General features: G+C 40.0%; 1 protein-coding gene across 1 annotated transcript in view; it reads right to left on the bottom strand.

Moving 5' to 3' along the window:
• Window positions 1-2,431: 2,431 nt before the first annotated feature.
• The window catches only part of LOC137666333 (complement factor H-like), a 35,643-nt gene continuing 14,635 nt past the window's right edge, over window positions 2,432-23,439 (bottom strand). The window contains exons 7-24 of the mRNA XM_068406250.1: window positions 22,886-23,065; window positions 21,160-21,360; window positions 19,687-19,866; window positions 17,864-18,040; window positions 16,586-16,765; window positions 16,261-16,434; window positions 14,726-14,908; window positions 12,155-12,337; window positions 10,594-10,776; window positions 9,098-9,277; window positions 7,368-7,574; window positions 6,587-6,763; window positions 5,783-5,959; window positions 5,467-5,643; window positions 5,123-5,305; window positions 4,165-4,365; window positions 3,668-3,865; window positions 2,432-3,522 (exon numbers count right to left, since the gene is read on the bottom strand). Coding sequence (XP_068262351.1) covers window positions 3,509-3,522; window positions 3,668-3,865; window positions 4,165-4,365; window positions 5,123-5,305; window positions 5,467-5,643; window positions 5,783-5,959; window positions 6,587-6,763; window positions 7,368-7,574; window positions 9,098-9,277; window positions 10,594-10,776; window positions 12,155-12,337; window positions 14,726-14,908; window positions 16,261-16,434; window positions 16,586-16,765; window positions 17,864-18,040; window positions 19,687-19,866; window positions 21,160-21,360; window positions 22,886-23,065 — 3,155 coding nt within the window. The 3' untranslated portion in view covers window positions 2,432-3,508. The remainder of the gene's footprint in view (window positions 3,523-3,667; window positions 3,866-4,164; window positions 4,366-5,122; window positions 5,306-5,466; window positions 5,644-5,782; window positions 5,960-6,586; window positions 6,764-7,367; window positions 7,575-9,097; window positions 9,278-10,593; window positions 10,777-12,154; window positions 12,338-14,725; window positions 14,909-16,260; window positions 16,435-16,585; window positions 16,766-17,863; window positions 18,041-19,686; window positions 19,867-21,159; window positions 21,361-22,885; window positions 23,066-23,439) is intronic.

Below are 23,439 nucleotides of genomic sequence, written 5' to 3'. Positions count from 1 at the left end.
AGTAGCAGCTGGATTCCTGAAATGCTTCACAATGAAAATGAGCTGCAATGAGGCAGCAGTGCTCTGCTCTCCCACCAAAACAGCAAGATTCAATTTGTGTGAGGATTCCCAGCAAGGTCCAATTTGTGTGAGGATTCCCAGCAAGGTCCCTTCAGTGCAGCTGTACAGGAGATGCCAAAAGGAATCTTTGCATTTGTGCAACTGGGATTTTTTTTTTTTTTTTTTTTTTTAACTTGGGGTTTCCAGTAGAGGTGATTTAGTCGATCACTGTTGATCAACTGTTGATAATACAGTTTATCACTGTATTATCACTAGCACTGTATTCATAATATTGGTTAATCTTGTTGATGTTCATATATCGTCAAGATTTCTTCTCATTCTGTTACCGACATTGCATACAGTTTTCTGCACTCGTGTTTCCTCCAGCTCTAGGCCCTGGCTGGGGAGGATGTCTCTGCTGGCAACAGTAGATGGCAGGCAATGCATTGGTAAGGCTGGTAAAATTAATGCAAAAAGTAAATGCTCTACAGTAGCCTATTGCTTTGCTTCAAAAGTACTAGCAGTATTTTCCTATCATATGAATGAAGCTTAGCAACAAGAGGCTTCACCAAAGTTTGGAAAAACACCCACATTTTCTTTTATTTAAAAAATGGACATTTAAATATGCTGTCTACCTCTCCTCTCCCACTTCCACAGTCCAGGCAGCTAAAGGGAACATCTGCTCCTCTGACAAGATGGCAAGGGGAGCAAATGCAGTGAATTCCTAGACACAGAAATAATCTTGCATTAGAAAGACTACTTGCTCATTTATTCAGGCTCCAGGAAGCCTCAAGTGCCCTCACAGATCAAAGCTGGGCTATGTGGTCTGCTGTGTGACAGCCTACACTAACAAAAATAACCCACGATCTTCAAATACTGCAGGTTACAGAATAACATGACAATTGTCAAGGGAAAGGTAATGTTAGTCATTGTGTTTGCCTTCACTTATTTGGCTTTCCACCTTAGCTATTTCTCGTAGGTGGAAAAGCAGTGGGACACTGCTCAGCTCAGTTTAAATGGACCTTTAAACTCTCTCTCTCTCTCTGCACAACTTCTTCTAATACTTGTTTCTTCAGATCTTCAGCAGTGTTTTCTATGCATATTCCAACAGTATTTACTGACAAAAGAATGTATTTTACTGTGTCACCATATTGTCTTCTGTGTAGTATTTCAACCATTTTTACTGCAGCAGGAAGAACAAATGTTTCCCCAATGGTATGTGGTTTTTTGTCTTTTGCTATCAAATAAGAAGCCTCGAAAGAGACTTTCAAACATTTATCATTAAGTTTAGTGAAATTTTGTTAAGTACTGGATCACGTATGACATGACTTAAACCATCATTGAAAAAATTGCAGAGGTTTTTCTTCATGTTCTGAATGCTTATTTTTTAAAAGCCTTGCTAGCATTAGCTAATCTCTTAAGGCACAAGGTACTAAGGGCAAGGTTCATTGTTAACAATAGCGGATTTAAACCCATATCTCAAATAGTTGTCTTCACAATTTCAAACTTTTTTTATTGACTTCCTGCCAAGTGCAATGAGAGAGACATTGTTTTTACCTCATAACGTGACTGGTGAAGAGCCCATACTAGGAGTAGAAGTGTCAGCTCTGCCATTTTCTTGTTCTGTGTTTTTGCTTGTGTTTTATCTTCTGTCTGCAGTTTCTTTGCAAGGAAGCTTTTTAAGCCACTTGTCCATCTTGTGAGGGTTAGTTTTTTAAAACTAAATGTATTCCACAAATGCACTTAACTGGGCACACATAAACTGCAATGCATCGCAATACGTTGAAAGCGAACGAATGAGTGAGAGTTCTACTGTGAGCAACTTCGCACTGTGGAGCACCCACTCTCCCCCCCAGGACGTGTCGGAACCATATGTGACATGGAACCCTTTGACATACAGACCAAGTGAAATCACCACTGTCAATTCTGAATACTAATATCAGTAAAACTTAATGTTTTGACAAAAAAATATAAATAGAAGTTCTAATATTTTCTTTCTGCACCCCCATGAATCATCTTCGCTTGGGGTGCATGCACCCCACTTTGGAGCCCACTGTTCTAGAGGATCTTCAGCGTTGATTTATCTGGTCTTGAGCCAAAGAGCTTCCTCTTCTCCAGGTCCCTGCAACAAAAGACCTGTCTGTGCTCAGGAAGTCAGTGTGCCTCTGCTCTCTTCACATCTTTTTCTAAGAAAAATCTGTGCAGTTATTTGGTTAGGGGGCTGTCAAAGCAAAGATTTAGCTGTTCTGAAATCTCCCTTATTGTCCAGCAAAACGAAGAACAGAAGAAGTATTTCTTGCTTCATTTCCTCAGAGACAAATCAACTCATATTAATAACCCACATCAGTACTGAGATAGGCTCCTTTGACTATATACAAATACAGCATGCTGGTTTAGTTGATTTTGATGACTTTAATGGAATTAGATGAGGCTAAAGAAAAAAAAAACCCTTGAGATGAAGGTACCAAAGGCCAATGCAAAATCACCCCTTGCTGCACAGTGCCAGATGGACTGCCCACTCTGGCTTTCAAAAAAACTTAGAAAAGTGAACAGCAAGAAAAGAAACCACATATCATCTACAAAGCTCAATAGATAGGTAAGAGGCAGTAAAAACTCTCTTAACCTTCCCACACCCACCAAGACATCAATGATACATAAAAGTGTTAGCTGTTCCCAAACACCAGCTGCAATACGTTATCATCAGATTAACTGCCAAACAATCAAGAAGGTCCTGGCCCCATCAAGACATCATCACAAATTCTCCTACAAAATGTAAGGATGGCAGGTCCCATTTCAGGACCTGGATCAAGAAATCATCCCTGCCTCCATCTAGAAATCTCAATTACTTGCATCCCAACATCTTGCCCTTCCAGCAAATGACAGGGAGGCTCAAGTCCCTCATAAGAACTGGGTCTGTGAGACTTCCTTGACTCATTTAAAGGAGACTCCACTTGCTCATACTGATCAGGCAGTCAGCACACCCACCTCTGCCATGACCCCAGGGTAGTTTCCAGGCAAGTGGATGGAGAAGACACTAGGAGCAGACAAGGTCAAATACACTCTACTTGCTGATGATCAATACCTGTGGGCTTTAATTCTTGTCTCAGTATGCCACCAGAGCCAGCCTATTTCAGGACACAATTGTTAATAAAAATATTACTGAGATCAATATAGAATGGAAAAAAGGTAAGTACAAACATTTGGATGGATAAAATGTAAACACATTTACAAAATGTAAAAACATTTACAAAATGTAAATACATTTACAAAAAATGGGTTAAATGTGGATAAAATGTAAACACAATCATCCAATACTAAAAGAAAAAAAAAAACGAATGAATTCCAAGACAGAACATTGGCTAACAAAGCACAGCAAAATGCGAAACACCAGGAAGAATTGAGCTCAAATCACTGGGTCAGTTGAGGGATCTTTCATTTCCACAGCTGGGCTCGTTCATGCCATTTCCATTTATCCAAACATCCCTGCAGTGTAAAGAGAAAAAAGGGGAAAAGGCGTGAAGACCAAGCCTGACACACCACTGTGGTTCCTCAGAGCAGCACACAGGCAACTTCAGAAAAGCTGCCTCCCACAGATACCCTCCCCGTGTCTGCGGCACCGAGCACTTACATTCACACGTAGGATAATTAATCACTCCATCCAGGCACTCTGCTCTGAATGTCTCAGGGTGTGAAACTTGCTGGTACCACCGTTTGCATTCAAAGAAAATAAAATCTCCAGAGCGATAGGTGGAAGTGCTCGACCGGCTCGATGACTGTAGTTGTATATTGTTCTTTTCCATAATCCTCGCACGCACTGTGCAGTTCTCTGGAAAAAGTACTTTCATTATTTGCCTGTAGACCTCACGCTGGACAACTGGTGCTCTGAAACTGTTAGTAGCAGCTGAGAGCCCCTGAGAGCCCTTTCCCCAGCCATCTTCCAGCTCAGCTATGCCAGTCAACGGCTACTGGGAGGCTCTGCCCCTCCAAGCCTGCAGCTTACAGGGTGCTCCCACACCCTGGCCCCTCCCCAGGCACTTCCTCAGCAAAGCTAAAGGCTTTCCCCTCGGCTTCAGCACTAGAAATGCAACAGCACAGCAGCTAAGCTGTGGAGTGGAGATGACTTACTTCCTGGCTTGCACCGTGGATATTCTAATGTCCCCTCCATACACTGTGCTCTGAAGGCGGGAGATGCTGCATCCTCCAAATATCCTCTTTTACACCGAAATTCAATAAAGTCACCCGATCTAGAATACAGCTTTCTTCCTAAGACCCATTTCAGCTCAATATTGTTTCTGTCCATGTCATCTTCAGATGCTGTACAGGCCACTTGAAAAAGGCAAGAGAAGAGTGTCATCACTTCATACAGATGCACCACAGGTAACTTTTTTCCCTCCAGAGCCTACAGAAGTTCTTTGCATCATGTAACACTTCCAGCTATTATTTTCTCTGTCCCTCTATTGCTTGCAACAGAAAAGACACATCCAAGCTAAAGGGAAAAAAAGATCAGGGCTGAGCCCTCAGGAGGAGATGTGGAGAAGCCTTTTCACTCTGACAGACACACAGGGCAAGATCAAAGCATGGGTCAGGGAAGTCACCAAGCACCAATGAACTTCCTCATTCTCTTGTTTTGAGATCCCTCCTTCACCTCTGCTCAGCTCTTCTCTAAATTTGTTTCCTCACAGCCATGTCACAGACACACCCCTGGCTTTCCCCAGCACTGCCACACACCCAGACCCATCCTCGCCGCTCACAGCCTGCTGACTGTAGCAGCGTCCCCAACTCAGGAGCACTCGGGAGCCTTGCACAGGGATGCAGATCCCCTCACACAGCGGGGTTCAGACAAACTCCCCTCCTAAAACCCCGTTACGGTGGCAAGAGACAGCAGGCAGCAGAGGGGCCTCCACGAGCTAACTCCAACAAGAAACTCCTTCTGGACACAAGAAGGGCTCGTCGTCGTTCTGCCCGGCCAGCATCGCAGCCCCAGCACAAATGCTGCTGCACAAGTGATGCCCTCAGGATCGCAGAAAGAGAAAACAGGAGCAGTCACACAGCCTTTGGCCATGCAGCACGTGCTTCAACCTACCTAGGCAAACCGGGGGGCTTGTCCACTGCCCGTCAGTGCAGGTGATATGCTGAGATCCCTCCAGGACGTAGAGACTTGGGCATTTATATTCCAGAGTTGTACCTCGTGGATATTCTTGCATGGGGAAGGAAAGAAGGTCTCCATTTTCAATAACTGGAGGTGGGCCACATTTCCCACCTTTCCCTGGAAGAAAATTTGCAATCAGAGAGAAAGCCATGAGAGTTTAATTGCAACGGCGGCCTGGCCACAAATACTACGGGACAGTACATAGGCACTACTCTGAGAGACCCGGAGGAAAGCAGAGAGAAAACCAAATACCTGGCAGGGGAAAAAGAGCAAGTTACCTTTGCACTGTGGCAGCTCTGTCCAGGTCCCGTTCTGACACGCTACGGTGGAAGCCCCAGTCATCTGAAAACCTTGCCAGCAGTGATACTGAGCGCTCTCTCCAGGTAAATACCTTGACTTTTTAACACCTTGAACTTTACCACCAGCAATTTCTGGAGGAGGCTCACACGTCACATCTGAAAAGAGACACTGCTGCGGTCACGTTTGCAGGTACACAAAGAAAACAGAAGTAAAAAAGGTAAAGTCTTTAGAGTAATTAGGTGAACAAACAGTTCCCTCTGTGCTAACAGGTGAGATGAAAGCACAGATTCCTACCTCTGCAGGTCGGTGCTCGTGACCATTCTCCATTTGTACAAGTGACATAATTTCCACCCATCATTTGAAAATTGCTTTCACATTCATACTGCACTCTGGCACCAGGCAGATACCTCCCCTGTTGAGCGCTTGTAATATAAGCATTGGGAATTTCAGGTGCGGCTCCACAGCTAACATCTGAAGAGAGAGGTGCATTTAAGAACAGTAGTGCAGCAATAGGACAGTCACAGAATATTGCATTCCGGAGCACCACTGTTCCTGATGAGCAACAAAGATATTATGGTCTTTATTCTGCAACGCTTCACCACACGGTATTATTTTTGCCTGGAGTGACTGAAAAGTGCAAAGGAGTTGCAGAGATCAGCCAAAGGTGCAGATCGGTGCTGTACAGCATTGTGTGCCAAAGGGCTGGAGAGTGAAGTTATTTCTATCCTCTTTGAAGGTAACTGTCAGCAACTGACGTTCTCAGTGCGGTGAAAATGAGATACATTTCCCTAACAGGTATCTCCTGCTGGTATTTGCAGCCAGCATCCATTCCCCCATAACCCTCTCTACTTCCTTTCAGCAGTGGGCCAAGTTTCAGCTGCTAGCTTCGGCCCACAGGGGAAACGATTTCTTTGCTCATCTACCCTGCCCATAGTTTCTCAGGAGCCAGAAAAATAGGTGTTGCAGCAGCCCATTCAAAGCAAGATGCCTGTTGGCTCTACTGGCCTGACGCACCTGTGTGCCTGAGAGGAGAGTATTTTAGTTCACAACATAAAAGACTGAGAAGGATCAGAGACTACTTGGAAGTAGAACCTATACCTTCACAGAAAGGTGGTGCTGTCCAATTTCCTTCTCTGCAAATAATTTCGGGGGGACCAACAATCAGGAACCCAGCATCACACTGGTAGCGAATTGTTTCACCAGGCTCATACATTTCCTTGTTTCTGCCTTCAATTTGAGCATTGGCAACTTTTGGAATACTTCCACATGGCATTTCTGAAAAGATACAGAAAGTTGATGCTCGTGCGAATGTGATGATACTTACAGAATGAGTGCACTGTTTCCACCAAACAGGTGCTTTAGAGGAGCTTTGTCTAACATCAGCATAGTCATCCATTGACAGTGGATTTTATATAACAGGTAGCACACGGAAGAATAAGTAAGTCATTCCCCTAAACAGGCATGGGCTTCAGTCACTGAAATATTTAGATCCTGTTTCTAACCATGCCAGAAAATTGTAATAAAGGCTTCCATCCCTCGCTACACAGAAGTGGTTTCCAAAACTAAGCAGCTCCTCGTCACTAGTGGGCTCTGCAGAAAAACACATCATCCTTGGATTACGAGGATGTACCCAGGACTCACCTGGCAGAGAGAGAAACTGAACAAAGGTTGCAAGACTACAGAGGAATATTTAAAAACTAAACTGCCTTCAAAAAGTCAGCCTTGCATGCAATCAGGATTGCTCTGAAGACACCCATTGGGGACGATAATATTCCACAGCAGAATATGGAGTTACTGGCTCTTACTCGTCAACCTCCAGTTTAAAAGTCTTTCAATTGATTCCTAAATGCACTTCCAAAAAAGTGGGTTTTGATATTACCCAAGCACGTAGGAGCTGAAGTCCAGTTTCCCATAGAACAAGTTATCTCCGATGGCCCATCTAACGTGTATCCTGGACGAGAAACATACTTAAATCTAGCACCAGCCAGATAAATTGTTTTCCCCTCTTTTTTAATTTTTAAGTTTTGATTTTCCAGCCTGGGAACGTCAGCACATTCTACGGGTTGTGGTGGCAAACACGGTCTTTCTATAAAATACAGAACACACATAAACAGTAATGCAAGACAATTAATATTCCGCTGACATATGCTGTCTAAAACTGCAAAGAAAAAAATATATAATCATCCAAACATAAATTAAATGGCTTGAAAGGAAGATGAAGAAATAGCTAAGATATACACAAAGCAAAACCCCTCTCTCCTTTCCTTCCTACACGGGCTCTCTTTCTTTTCCTTTAAACCAAATTAAGGCTACTTTCCAGTTCATAGCAAGGAGATGCAGTTACAGCTTAGCATCAAGAACAGGGTAAATTTCATAGGCAGAGAAATAGAAGGGACATTATCTGGTTTTGGGATACCGAAAGTGAGTTTCTAGAACATTAGCTATTAAATCTTTCCATCATTAATAAAGTTGCACCAATGATGTCCTGAGGGGTTTTGTGATGACATGATGAAAAAAGAGAAGAGAATTTACAAAGCATTAGAATGTACTTCCTGATACAGACAGTGGATTCAATCTCTGTGAAGCGCTCCTGAGTCAGGGCTGTCCCAACGCTTTCTTCTCCTGTACTACTGCAGAGTGGGTGGACTTAAATTATATTTTATATCTATTTTTAGTTAATTATTACATTAGGTTTTAGTAGTTGACACATCAAGTTGAAAGCATGTGTTTGCACTGAATTCCACAATGCAAAAGATCTAATTAGTCTAATTAGGTCTTGTTCAGTAAGTGGGAATTTTATTTCAGTAAAAGCTGTTTTATGAACAGCTCAAACATTTTTGGTTATTCTTCTCTATGTCTGCCACTTATCAGCAGAAATGGAGACTCACAGGCAGTGCAAAAGCAGGGAAACCACCTGGCATCAGAATTGTGCAGCTTAGAAACACAGACATGGTTGGCATGTTGTGCACATCAGTCACCAGCTGGCACCTCATTTGTCCTGTGCTCATCTATCTCCTCATCATTTCTGAAAACACTTTATTCTACCTCTTAATGAACTGCAGCCTAAAGGATATCACCTGCATCAGTAATATTTTATCAATTGAATTACAGATTCCTCATCATTTCTTAGAATAGATGGCCTGAGTTATGCATATCATTTACACTCCTATTACAGAAGGAAGCCACAAAAAGAAAAGGAGAATAAACAAGAATGAATAAAAATGAAAAAAACCCAAAGTTTGCTACTACTGCAACTAAATAATAAATAATACTGATTTTTTTTTTCACCAGGATACTATTAAAGGCCCCCAGTCAAACTGAGACTCCATTCTGCAATATACTAAACAAACAAATAAACTCAAGCTCATGAGGGACTACCTGAAAGTTTTTATGACATCTTATCTAAGTCTATGTAAATAAAAAGACTTACTGTCCAGCAGTTGGTTAACTGCATTTTGTTTAGCAGCTTATGTTCTATTGCTTTTCTGCAGTTACCTGTTCACGATAATCGTGACATAAATAATATCATCCTCCTGCTAATGATGACTGCAAATGCATAACAGAGAAATCCATAATAAAATAAAGAGAAAAAAATAATCCACTACTCACCCACACATTGAGGTGGTGATTGCCATTTCCCTTCTATGCATGTTATTTCATTCACACCGATGAGCTGGAAACTCTTCAGACATGAAAAAGCTATTTTACTCCCATGCTTGTAAGTTCTTCCAACTGTTATCTGTTGAGCACCAGGGACCTGAGGTGGAGGTGGGCATGTACTCTCCTCAGCTAAGGACACATACTCATGTTATAATAGAGTATAAGATAAAATGTAACAGTTCATCACACATTACAACACTAACAACCAAGAAAACACCAGTGATATAATTCTTCAGTAGCTATCTCAAGCTTTAATTAATATCATGATAATTTTGTTCTGCTTCAGAAACACCAGAGCTGCCTTCAGATGCTTGTATGCTTTCAGCCTCATAGAAAAGACCGTCACAGTTGCCTACACCAATCTAAGCTGGAGCTTCTTGTAGTCCCTGCCTTTCCCTTACACACAGCTGCACACCCCTGTGTGGTCTCTCTGTTCCTCTCTATGGTGAACTACTTTAGGAAAACTGGACCAACTTCTGGGGTTCTTGTTTTGTTTTGTTGTTGCTTTTTTCTTCAGGCTTAGCTCATAACAGAGCTAAAAGAGAATCACAAAAGGAAACAAAGAAATAAACTTCAGTTTTCCCAGTCAAGGAACAAAGGGCTGCTCCTGCCAAATGAAAGAAAAAGTGAGGGCAGGAGGTAGATCTAGGAAGGAGGAGTCCTCAAGAGCTCAGTTTGTTGCTTCTAGTGGTTCCAGAAAACTGGGAAGGTAGAGACACTTGGTTTTGAAAGGGAATGCTCCCTCGAGTGATTGCCGCTCTGTGTACTTCTCCCACTTGCACGCATCATTTCCCATGAATCTGGCATAATCAAAGCAGGCGATGATTCTTTTACAATCATGCCTTCCACAGGTAATATCCTGCCTGGCTATACATAAAGGCACTCCTGCAGGCATTTCACCTTTGGTGTTTATTAGATAAGGGTAGTCTCTTCTAGGCAGGTGCTTTCGAGTTGGCCAACTCAGCTTTTTTCTTGTTTCAGGAGGAAACGATTAGGGAAAAAAAGGAGAACAAAGAAAAAAAAGAAAAATCAGGAATAGAAAGCTTTGAATGTTTACAAGAAATAAGGGAACTTTGGCTGGAGCTTGAGCTGTGTGCTACTCTCATTTGCACCAGGGTAAAGCCCTTTTCAAGAACCGAGCTTAAATTTATCATTGCATCATTTCTCACATCAGAAGCGACAGTGACAACTGTTCCAATTGTCAGAGTAGAGCTTATTAAGTCTGCCTCACTAAAGTAGTGTGTTTCTAAACCTAGTCAATTGTTCAAATGATTCTCGTAATTATTCATGACTATCCTTTAGCATATAATCGAGTAAGCGTATATATAAGCATGTAAGCATTTCTATTTCAGACTAGTGACACAGCAATACTAAGAAGCTTTAATAATGAGCATTTATCATTCCTACATAAAAAGAAGTAATTATATGCAACTCTAAAAACATACCTGTACATTCAATCTCTGGTGACCACTTTCCAGACACACAAGTTGCCTGTTTAATACTTCTGTCAGCTGATGTACATGTATAACGTATAACTCCATGGAACCCCGTCTCCTTTTTTGAGTTGGGAAGACGACCATTGTGCACAAGCTCAACATCCATTGGAAGTACACACTGAGGAGATGGATCTGAAAAAAAATCAACAAAAAGAGCTAAAGTATAGATTTAGTTCAGATAATAAGGACATATGCATTAATCGACGAGAAGGTCATCAGTTTCCTAATGCATGTCCATGTGAAAGTGTTTTTTTTTATTTACTGTAGTTGAAGTAACTCTTGAGATTCCTAGATTACAGAAACAGAATGATTTTTTGTTCCTGCTATCTATCTAAAGCAGAGACTGCTCCCACTCACAAAGCAATTATTTTTATGTTGACAGGATCCCTTTTGCTGAGTGCAGTAAATAATACAAAAACTAAGCATTTATTTTCTTCCCTAAAGCTATAAAAAGGTAGTAAGATGAGCAAGAAAAGAAACCTTCTTTTACTTGTAGAAACAGAAGCATAAAGAATTGCTACTCCATACTGAATACGTACCAGGTATCAATCTCCTGTGGAAGTATATCTAAGCCATATCCAGGTCTTGTGTCCTTGACTGGTGATTCTGAGAGTCAGAACACAAGCTACTTGTGAAAGCTAAGCAGACTGTGTTTTGTGCCAGATTCAGTTTTCAACATAATTGTAAATAAAGGTACAGTGTGTTCAAATCATTGATGAATATAAATCACTTCTGAAGAAAGGGGGAATGAAGAATTGGATATATCATAAACTGTATTCTGTTAAGTGAAGTGCTGGAGTAATTTATCCCAGACAAGACTCCTTGTCTAGTATGACTTTTTTCTTCAATTACTGACTTCAGTGTATTTTTTTTCCTTTTTCTTGGGAAAAGGCTTTGTTTTATATCTTTTTAAAAGACATTACTTTCATTCAATTTATGCATTGCAAAACTAAAAGGGATGATGAGAAAAAAGAGAAAACTACTGATCAGAAATGAAAAGGACTAATCCACATAAAAATGGTAAGGATGGGATAAGCCCATCACATTGTGGCTACTAATATTATTTTTAATTCCCAGTAGGATTTTAAAAAGCAAAGTAGTATATGAAGACATAGAACTACAAGTAATTAACACAACAGGCACACTACTTTATTGCAGGTATGTCACAAGGCTTCTGAAGGGTTGTTACCAGGGAGGAACACTGGAAAATGGGTAAAAGCCACCATACACCAAAGATGTACTCCCATACTTGATTCTACCCACTGTGCAAGTGTTCGATTCCTTCCCCAAACCTACTCAGAGCGCTTACAAAGTTGTAGGTGCAGAGTCTTTCCAGGATGAAGGACATGTTCACATTTAAAAGAGGAGTAAATAAAAAAAACTTAGTTGAGATGCATGAAACTATAGCATCTCTGGCTACATATTGATTGCTGAAGTCCTTGAAATTTTTAATAGAACTATGTTACACTCATATCTGAAATATTATGGAAATATTATGGAAATAGATTACCGGCACAAAGAGGTAAAGGCTTCCATTCCCCATTAAGACATTTTATTTTCATTTCCTTAGGATTGCCAGAGCCTTGTTTACATCCACAAATTACTACATCACCATGCGAAAACTGGGTCTGGTCTTCCTGATGAAGAACAACATTCGGAATAGAGGAAGGTGATCCGCATGGGATTTTGTCTTCTGTTGAAAAGAACAGAAGTATTCCACAATAATATTGGAGTCATATATGAATAGCTGAAAGAACTTAAATAAAAATGACTATATTTGCATGTGGTGAGTCAAATCTACTCCCATTAATTGTAACAACTAAACTTCAACACAGCTGGAGTATATATATGTTTTAATCAGTTTACTAAATTCCTCTCCTGTCTTTTCTTTTCCTTTTCCATCATTGTGGTGACTCCACAGCATGCTCCACAAGTAGTTTCAGCTACCATTAATTTCCCAAACTGTTTTTCATTGTACATAAACCCTAAAGTGTAAGAAAATCTTCAATTAATCCAACTCACCTGGATCCCTGAGTGGGATCAATCCAACTCACCTGGATCCCTGATTCTGATCAATTAATATTATATTTGACTATACACCTTCACATTTGTAATGTGTTCTTTCAGTTAGTATTATTACAAGAACTGAAAACCACTGTAACATCACTTAGAGGGCGGCAGCACTGTCACCTCTGTGTGATAACAGTAGTTCCTGCTTTGGGCTGTCACTGTTGCAGTGGTAGTGATAGCCAAGGGTAATGGCTTCAACAGATGAGTAGTTTTTTGAAGGAGGAAAAAAGCGTGTAAGGGGAATAAGGGCATACAGCCTGCTCTTAATGTGGGAGAGGGAAGACCCACGATAAACTCAAAAACTGAATTTGAACAACTCTGCATTCAAGTTTGGACCACTCTTCTCTCAAGCCTATGCACTGAAACTATTCTCACTGGATCAAGGACTGAAAAGATGCAAGCTCCATGCTGTACATTTTTAAACCATCAGTGTTGCTCATGGAAGATGTGTCAGCATGTATAGGAACAGAGTAACCAGTCCATAAAAACACCATTTATTGGTTCTGCTGTTAGATAATCCTGCACCATAAGTGCCCTGAATTATTTTCTGTATTTACAGATTTTAATCTTGAATATTCCGTTCTACTTCAATTATGAGACACTGTCTTAACAAACAAATTGTAGTTTTGCACAACTACTTTTTAAGTCCTGTCATTGACATTCATACTCTCAGGTTTGAGGTACACTACCTAATGACATGCACAGAAAGTGGGTGTTTTTGCCCAGGCAGGAGACTTCACTGTAGAACTATTCACCACTTCAATATCAGGACTATAGAAAAACTCTTGGACATGTCTGACTCTAGCCTCGGGAGAGAGCAACATAAATAATGCATTCATAGTCATCGTTTTTGTAGCCCTGTGCCCCAGTAACATACAGTATTGCCATTGCTAGAAAGAGGCCACAGAGTTTGTACTGAGCTCACAAGGCCTCAGGATGGAAACTTATGAGGCTTACTTTGTCCAAACCTGTCCTGACCTGCCTGGAGGCTTGGTTTTACTTATTTTAGCCATAACAGCAATTTTTCTAGTGACCAGGCTATAGCTAATTTATTTTACTTTTGGTTATTTCTGTATGCACAACCATAGTTTTATATATATAGTAGTAACAAGTTTTTAGTCTATGTAGAGTGAGTAATTATGACTCTAATGTAACGATGCTGGTGAATACAAGGCTGGTATGAGAACAGAGTCCTTGAGAAGTGGGGACAAAGGTTGGGTGTGGCAGAGTAGAGGCACGGGATGGTAAGAGACAGGTCACAGCCTGGCTCCTGAAGGCTATGGCTCACAAAAGGCCAGCTGAGACCTGGAGCTGATTACAACTGGCCTTAGGAGTAACACAAAGAACAAAGAACAAGTACCTAACATATTTAAAACACATTTAACATATCTAATTCAGAATTTGTAGGCCAGTGAAAAAAGGGCAAGGCATAAAAGCATGACAGCAAACCTAAAAACTGCCCCAAGCAGAACCTGTAAGGAGAAAGAGGAAATCATCAGCATTAATATCTTATTCCTCCAGTGAATGACCTGAGATACTGATAATGTGCTGCAACTTCCCTCCACTACACACCAGACTGAAGCCATTGACTTCAGGACCCAAAGGGGCAGTGGAAGTGTGAGCATAACACCAGAAAAAGGGGTAAATAAGGAAAGTGTGTGTATAACAATTGTAATTATATATCATAAATTATTTGTATTGCTTAGATATTCTGTATTATTTATATATTTATAATTATTCTTTATATAATACGTATTTATTTTCTTTCTCTTTCTATAATCAGTTGATCTAGACTCACAAAAAGTCTTTGATTGGACTGTTAAGATTTCAGTTATACTACTAATAAAGTTTTGGCTTTACATAGAGTGTGTGTTTACTTTTCATCCATAACATGATTTTGAATGTAACATGTTATATCTGCAAATATGTAATTTTAGTTGTGAAAATATCTGTGAAGTATTAGCCTACAGTGAATTACAGACTTCTCACAAGGAAGAGTTATATAGATTACCAATGCAAGAGGGAGGAGATGACCATTGTCCATCAACACATTCTATTTCCTTTGATCCAACCAATTTAAATTCAATGTTGCATTCATATTGCTTTCTGTCCCCATGCTGATACTGTTCCACAGAGCCACCAGTAATACTTCCATTGGTAATCTCAGGTGGAGGTCCACAGCCTCTGGTGTTCCCTGAAATCAAGAGACCAAATCTATGCTCTGAACTCAGTACTTTTAGCACAGTTATATGTTAAGTGCAACACAAAATAAATTGAATTTGTTGTTTAAAGCTAAGAAAAATCAGTAGAACAGGTTAAACAGATCATTGGTGTATGCCTTCGATCATCTGGATTTGTGCTGGGCTGGAGATCACAAACAGATATGCACGACCCTGGCTTAGTCTACTCTCTTACTTCCATGCACTGTCACTTTTCTGCTATGATAAAAGAAGTGGTTGATAAAACCAACCTAGTTTTAAGAGAGAAAAAAAGTGTTACATGCATGACAAATTCAGTATTCTTTAAAAAAAAAAAAGTGAAATTCTGCAAGTAATAATAACCTGTTATAAAAATCACGCAGGAAGTTATATATACTGTGTATTAAAGGAATTCACTTCTGATGGAGTGAATGGAACTCCTGTTAAGGGAGCTTAAAATATTCCTGAGCTAAAGAGCCAACTATATGAAATCTACTTGTTTTTAAATGCAAAAGAGAGTGAGTAAAAAGAAGGATGAGGACATGGAAGACAACAAGAAGATTGATCAAGTGGGAAGGAAAGGAAATGAGAAATATGAGATCCCTTCATCCTCTCAAGCTGCCTCATGAAAGGGCATAGCACCAGCAAAATAAACTCTTTTCAGATGTCACTAAGTTGTGCTCTGTCTTAAAATGGATGAGAAGAATAGGGGCATGTATCTTCCCTTCTTCATGAGTTTGTTCGTCCTACCAGATGAAGCTGAGGAATTTCACAGGGAAAACCCTTCACTGAGTTTCTTTTGCTTGGGTCCAGCTCTGTGTCATCTCCAAAACAGGTTGTTTTTTTTTCTTCAGTATCGTGATCAGAAAAAAGGAACATAGGGTACAATATCTGATGGGTATCAACTTTAGGCAGTGGCAAAACTTAGGACATTTAGGGTACAGTAAGAGAGGACATTACTCAAATTAATCACTCTGGCTGCCATATTGCATATATTTCATGCCTTTTTGAATAATAAATAATTTTTCATACATTACAGTCAATTATCTGAGTGAAATTATGGGCAAGCTATTTACCAGCTCAGTTCCAGTTATTGCAAAACTCCAATTGGCATAACTAAAGCTAACAGAAAGTTCAACACTGAAGGTTCAACTGTTCAGAATCTTTCACATAAAATAGCAAAACACTATGAAATGATCCAAAGAGGACCAGTTCCTGCCCTTTAGAGCCGAAAATGGGATAATTGTTCTTGGGAGCAAGACTCGCTTATAGAAGGTGTCTGCAGAAGTCTTCAGGACCCAGGCATTTTCATGTATTTCCTACTACAATAAAGTTAACAGTAAAGTACCTTTACACACTGGTGGTGATGGAAACCATCCAAAGTAATAGCACTGCGTAGAGGCAGGTCCCACTCTCACGTAATTGTTTGCACAAGTAAATTTCACAACATCTCCATTGCGGTATTTACCCTCCTTGGGAGAAAAATCTCCATGGGGCAATGTCAGCATTTCACATTCTATTGCTACAAAGACAAAATATTTTAACATACAGTGTACACCCTACAAAAAGTACGTGAAATACTGATTAGAACAAAACCAAAGAAAGTCTTAAAGAAAAAAGCTTCACTGAGTGTATACAGAGTTACACTGATTAGCAAACACAACAATATTCACCAAGACACTGGGGCGTTGGACTCCATTCACCATTTGTGCCACACTTTGCAGTACCAGTTGGCGAATTATTTGCAGTTTGATATCCCTCCAAACACGCATACTCAATTGTATCTTCAGACGTGAACAGAGTTTTATTTGCGTGGTAATTCAAAATGTCCAAATGAGGTGTTTTACATGATCCTGTAGAATAAAACAAAGTTATTGCATTTTGTAATCCAGAAATACTGTCCTTTGGAAATATCATTTCTGTAGGTGCTTTAGCATGTGCTAGTCTACTGAACTACTCAGTATATTTGAAACATTAAAAATTCTGCATTTCCAGAATATAAATATAGAATATCATATGTAGTATATTCACATAATATCTATTGCATTAATCTTCAGAAATATGTGTATAGAAGTAACATCTAGCATAAATATTTCTTCCTTAGATTCAATTCCTTTTCTTCTACTACATATTATTACTCTTGGTGTCATAGCAAACAGTTTGTACTCCTGTTCCCCATGGTCATTTGTGAGTGGGTCAGAAAAAAAGCTGCAAAATCCTAGGTAAATGCAGTCTGAAATAAAAAGACAAGATAAAATATCAGCTAAAGTTGGTCAATATTATGAGCCTCAGTATCATAACACTGGAAGATTGAGTCTCTTCTTTTACTATCCTACACCCTTGTTCAGGAGAGGAAGGAATTCTAAGGGAAAAAAGACAACAACAGTATGGAGGTATTTTCAGGAAAAAGCAGTCTGGTGTTTTTCGCAAATGTACTTTTTAACACTAGGGCAGAGATACGCATAGTGCTTTTTATGCATACTGATAACATCTTTCCAAATACTGAACCCCTTTCTTCTCTAGTCTGGTCACGTTTAAAGACAGTTCTTGACAGAATCCCTTGGTTCACAGGCATTTCTTCATAAATCTTCCCTCACAAGTGTGAAAGGCGGGAGAATTGGGAGTAAATTTAGGCGTATGTACCTTATATCAGGTAAGGACCACTGGAGAGGTCAGTGATTACCATCTGCTTCGTGCTAGAGGTTCAAAAAGATAGCTCACCTAGAAGACAGTAGATATTTTCCCACCTTACTCACTTCCTTTATGTTTTCTCTCTTTATTTCTTGAAGCCCCAGAAAGGTTAATCTCTGGAGGATCACTCCTCTGTTTGAGTTTCCCTCTGCCCAGTAAGAAAACTCTACCAACCTAGATGACAAAAATCTGAGTAGACAGGACATCATGTCTGTGCCAATGACAATGATAGGGAGCTCTGAAGCCTTTATGCTACTCACTGATGCACTTAGGAGGTGGAGCCCAGCCATTCCCTTGACACTGTGTCACTCCTGTTTCTTGTCCTTCTGGAGTTACAAAGTCAGTACGACACCTATAGGTGACCTTCTCCTGTAAACGAAATGTTTTCTTTCCCGAGGAGAAATAACCATTGTCAAAATTCATATTCTGGCACCTTTCTGAAAGAGAGAGATAGACAGAATTTCTTCCAAGTAAAACACTGTTGAACTACATGCTTATAATACACAGAAGAAGGAGGACAAATGAAACAGCAGTAGGATTTAGAACATTTTTAAGAACACATGAATTTTTGCCTCTGCATTGAGCTCTCTTCCTGGGGGACAACTGGAAATTGAAAAGTCAAAGTTCACTGTTACCAACTCATGCAGCACGAACAGGGATGGACGGGGCTTTGATATGCAGCAATCCTGTAGGCTTCCAAAATTGTATGTCCAAATCTGGTCTTCACTAGAAATGAAATTCATGTTCAGTAGGCACTGCACTCTGCATGCGTAAAGATGACCTTCTGTCCATATTGCAAGGGGGAGCACACCAGAGATCACCATGCTGTGCAGCTACCACCTCAGTTCTACCAAAGAGAAATCATTCAGAGTGCATATACTGCAGTCTTAAAGTAAATTTGTACCAAAGGACCCCTTCTTGCACACTAAAACACTAGTACAGACAGACCCAATGTTGTAACTGATTTCACATCACTTGGAATACATCATTTAAGCCAGTCTAAACAGATGGAAATCAGATGTCTTGGTTGGATGTTATGGTCTTGTATTCTGAAAGAAAACTTCTGTAGTATGCTAAATTCTTTACTAATAAATTATTCTGTGAAGGAGTTTCTTCATTTTAAGAAATTAACACTACAACAAATAGCAATATTTGCACATTAGAGAGTCAGGTAAATAAAAATGCAAAAAAAAAGACTTTGAGGAACACTAGAAGATGTATTTGAATGTTGGGAGCAGAGTTAATGATATTTTCATGCAACATCTTCAAAAGTTTACATTTCACATCAAATTTTTTGGTATTTATACCAGTAATGCCCATGATTGCTTAACACTAGGAGTCATAAAATTTTATTTTGCTTGCTCATTGCTCTGTCAAAATCTCAGTGGGTGGCAGTCCAAAACATTCTATGGTAGGTGTCTCTGTCAGGGTGGAATTGTTTCCTAAAAAAATATTTTTACAGTCTAAGAAAGGCTTGGTTAAATTATTTCTTTTGTCAATATGAAATCATTATCTAAAGTATTTAAAGTTCCTGTGAGACATTCTAGCAATTTCAGGCTTGGTACAAGTCAGGAACAAAAGTTGGAAACAGAGTTAGGAGAGGTAACCTTACTATTTCTTCCCCCTTCCTGTATGATGCCAATCAGAAAGGAAGCAAGAGGAACAGGGATCAGGTGGCATAGCGAGAGGCTGAAAGAAGACAAGAAATTACGGACAGGCTACGCAAGGGGAATGATTACTATTTATTATATTACTGCACAGCTATGTTAGAACAAGATTGCACTACTGAAGACAAAGGCACTATGACTCCCATCCCAGAGCTCACATTCTAGGAGATCTGAATGAGCCATGTGTTGATGTTTTACAGGGTTACATTCTGCATGTTTGCATAGCAACTGACCTCAGCAGCATACAGGGCCATGAGAGCTGCATGAGTCAGTTGAGAGAATCAGAGCATTGTGTTTCAGTTGTAGAGCACCTAGACTTAGAGTTACTAAGCAGTGGTGATGGATTAATGTAGGTAATGTCATGATGGATTTACTGGTTTTACCTAGAAACCTCAACAAAATACAAGCACACTCACTTTTACGGATACATCTTGGAGGAGGTGACCAGTCATCCTTTGTGCATGTGACTTCCCCATCCTCATGTTCAGTATGATAGTCATCGTTGCAGAGATATTTAACTCTTTCACCTTCCTTGTAAACAGTCTTCTGGCTATGTGAGAAGTAACCATTTTCCAGCTGTCTGACATGACATTTTTCTAAAGAAGGAAGGTAAGTACATTTAACCACAGTAATTTGTACAGCAAGAGCTGAGGTAAATTAATTCTGAGGAAGACAGTTACTAAAAAAGGGCCTCCTAGCACTTTTCTGTACTCTTCTATACCAAAATGACATTTGTGTTCAAACCTGAATGACAGCATGTATTGTTTCACTGCCCTAAGATTAACGAATCACATGAACAGGAGTGCAAGTCACTACATAAATGCTAAGAAGTGGTCTAGTAAATAATATCGTTTTCCTAGTCTTTATAAGCAAGGTTGGCTAACTTCAGTGCATCTAGTATCATGTATACCAGCTCTGGTTTGGTCTGCTATATGTCTAAAATGGTGATGTCTGCCCTGAATGATTTTCAGCATTTGCCTCCAGGAGATTTTATCATCTCTGTGCAAACGTATCAGCCTTTCAAACCAGCTCTAAAGATTTTAGCAACAGCTAAGCATGCTGGCTCTACAGCATTCCATGCCCCCAAGAGCCCAGACACAGGAAGATGGCTGAAGGAATGCTATAGCTGTGTTACTTGAGTAACTGGTCCTTTCCTCCGAGCATGATTCCACTCATTTTCTGCACTGAACACCACTCCACTGAGGGCAACAGGGAAAGATCAACTTTTTGTTATCCACTTCCAAGCCCTACCAGTAGGTAGGAACTTTACTGTGACTGAAGATGTGTGTTAGGAGAGAAGGCCTCAGCTTGCTGCTTTAAATCTATTTTCCATAGTTCAGTCATTAAGTCAGGGTATCTGGGTCTCTTGTTGATGCCATGCTCACTTTCAGCTTATTGCAAGAGGGTGCCACCTTCTCAGCTCCAAATGTTATCTAGAGGGACCAGGCAATGGATCTCAGAGAGGAACCTCTAGACAAAGTGCCCAAGCCACGGAAGGAAGAATATATTTACATAGAGTAGAAACTCTGTCTGTATGTGCAGCTGTGTGTGCAGATGAAAGTAGATGCATGCACATGACCCAGAAGCCATAGAAGAGAAACATTTCCTATGTATTTCTTACTCTCATGGATAGTTTCAGAAGTAAAGAATCTCCAAAATCCAAAAGCATAGTTTCAGCCTTACTCACTTCAGAGTGTCACTTTTACTAGCTGTTAGTTTGAGCTCTGCAGATAGGATGATAGTCTGGGTGCAGTTCCATGGGTCAACTAAATCAGCTCTACTTTAACAAACTGTTCTTTTCTCCATCGTGTGCTCCATTGGCACAATTTCTGCTGCACAGACCTTTGACAATTGTAACAGAATAGAGCATATAGTAGAAATGTACTTACTGAGGCATTTTGGCTCTGGAGACCAGCCCCTTTCAGAACAGACCATTCGAACCCAGTATTCTCCGCTCGGGGTTAAATAACCATCATTGCAGTGGTAATCAGCATGCTGCCCAAACCTCATCGGAAAGTAATAGTCTTTGTAGTACTCCAGTCTTCCACTTAACTTGCCATTTTCTATAGCTGGGTAGTCACAAGGTTTCTCTTAAAATAGAATTTAACAGCAACAATACCAATGAATGCATGACAAGAAGCTCAGGACACATTTGATTCAGATTCAGCTTCATCATCTGAGTGTTTTCTGAAACTGATAGAATCAGGACTGCTCACCTTGGCAGATCCTAAGGAGTGCAGGAACAATTGCACTCTGCTTCTGGTGTCTTTGTTGTTACCTATACCTATGTTGGTTCCCTCCGTTTCCATTGCAACCAGCAGAAATCCAGTCAATATTCTCAGTGGACTCCAAAGGCTGATTCATGAGACCAAATGTAAGTACTTATTCTACGGTGAGCTGACACTGCCTTTGTAGAGTGTCTTGAATAAATTATTTTACTGACCACGATGGGTGCCCAGACTGCCAGCTCAGACAGACACACTGAACTGTGGACTCTTAAAATTGAGATGACTCCTGTCACCATTTTCATTTGTAACTTTTGTGATTCTGCACCAAAAGCTCTTCCTAGCTCTTCTCATTTTTATTTTCTCTGTTCCTCAAAAGAACTGACCCTTTTCAGGGACAAGCCAAGGATAGAAGGAGGAGATTCCCAGAAGCTTTCATTCAAGTTTAGCCAGGTGTCCTACTTGGGCCATGGCAGGTAGGTTCCTCCTGAAGTGCTCTATCCCAGAGCCTACATGCTGGGGCAGGGGAGATCACCCACTGGACAGACCATTCAATAATGAGTGAGATGGTCTCAGAATGACACCTGAATTTTAGAACCCACACATACATGGAGAAAAGATAAATCCAGATACTAACAGTGCACTTTTCGGGAATAGTTCAAGTAATCAAAAGGTTCATTTACAAGACTGATTTTATCAGGGTTTTCTCTCACATCCTGTTTTCTAAGTTTTTATTTTCAGTGACCAAAAATCAGAGAGTGCTAGACTATGAAATTAATTACTAATTTATTATTTATTTGTTAATACTGTGCCTACTGAGCAAAACTAGATCATTGTAGTTATGGGAAGTTTAAGCCAAGAAAAGAGCCCTAAACAATCAAGAATATCTTGTTTTGTTATTTGACAGATTGTAATAGATAGAATAAAACTATGATTGTTCATAATATACAAACTACAACTGCAAGTAAAAATCTAAAGCTGTGATAACTACGATGAAAGACATGTTCCAACCATGAGCTATGCTCTGTTTTTGGTTTGGATACTTTCACACTCACTATGTCCTCTTATCTTGACTGGCATGCTACTCCTCAGGTGGACCACAAACCTTCCTGACAGGGAGATGACTTTAGCGCTTTTAAACACATACTTTCACATATACAGTAACAGATAATACCTGTGTTTACAAACACAATCTAAATGTAGATTATACCATTGTTTATTACAGACGACTTCTCTAAACCATCAAATTAAGCTTTATATCACGAAGAAACACAATGAATAAGCAACTCTCATTTCTCATGCTGCTTAAGTTTTTCCTCTTAACCTCTTTTTCACTGATATATTTCCAACAACTCTAATGTTGTGTCTTCATTCAAGAGAAGCTACTTACGGACACAACCTGGATCAGGCACCCAGCCATTCTTGGTGCATTCAGCTGTGCTTTTGCCAGTTGAAGTTTTAAAATGATATCCAGGATTACACTGTATTGTGATTGTATCACCTACTACGTAGTTGTCGTCTTGAGGTCTAAAGTTACCATTGGGAATTCTTGGAGGAGAGCATACAATTTCTAAAAAAAAAAAAAAGAAAAATTGGATGCTAATTTGAAGAATATGTTTGTATTCATCGCATAAGTTCTTATTTTCATAGTATATTGACCGTTACTGCATAAAATTGTTAAAACATGTTTCTTAGGGCAAAGAAAAGGTTACATTTCTCTCCCACTCTCAGAAATGTATGGTTCTGTAAGAGAAGAGTGACAGCTGTTACTGATGTCATGCTAATTAGAAGATTAAAACTTAATTGCAAAGAGAATGGTTGGAGCAAGAACTAGAGGTGATCAAACTGAATTTGACTAATCTTTTCCAGTAGGTCGTTCCACAGCTGGAGCCCAAAATGACCTAGGCTGTGTTCATTCGCAGATCTCCTGTGCTGGTTTATGGA

The sequence above is a fragment of the Nyctibius grandis genome, chromosome 8 (assembly GCF_013368605.1).
Source record: "Nyctibius grandis isolate bNycGra1 chromosome 8, bNycGra1.pri, whole genome shotgun sequence".
NCBI classification, from domain to species: domain Eukaryota; kingdom Metazoa; phylum Chordata; class Aves; order Nyctibiiformes; family Nyctibiidae; genus Nyctibius; species Nyctibius grandis.
The sequence above is the reverse complement of the archived record's forward strand: the minus strand, read 5'-3'. Positions and strand labels throughout refer to the sequence as shown.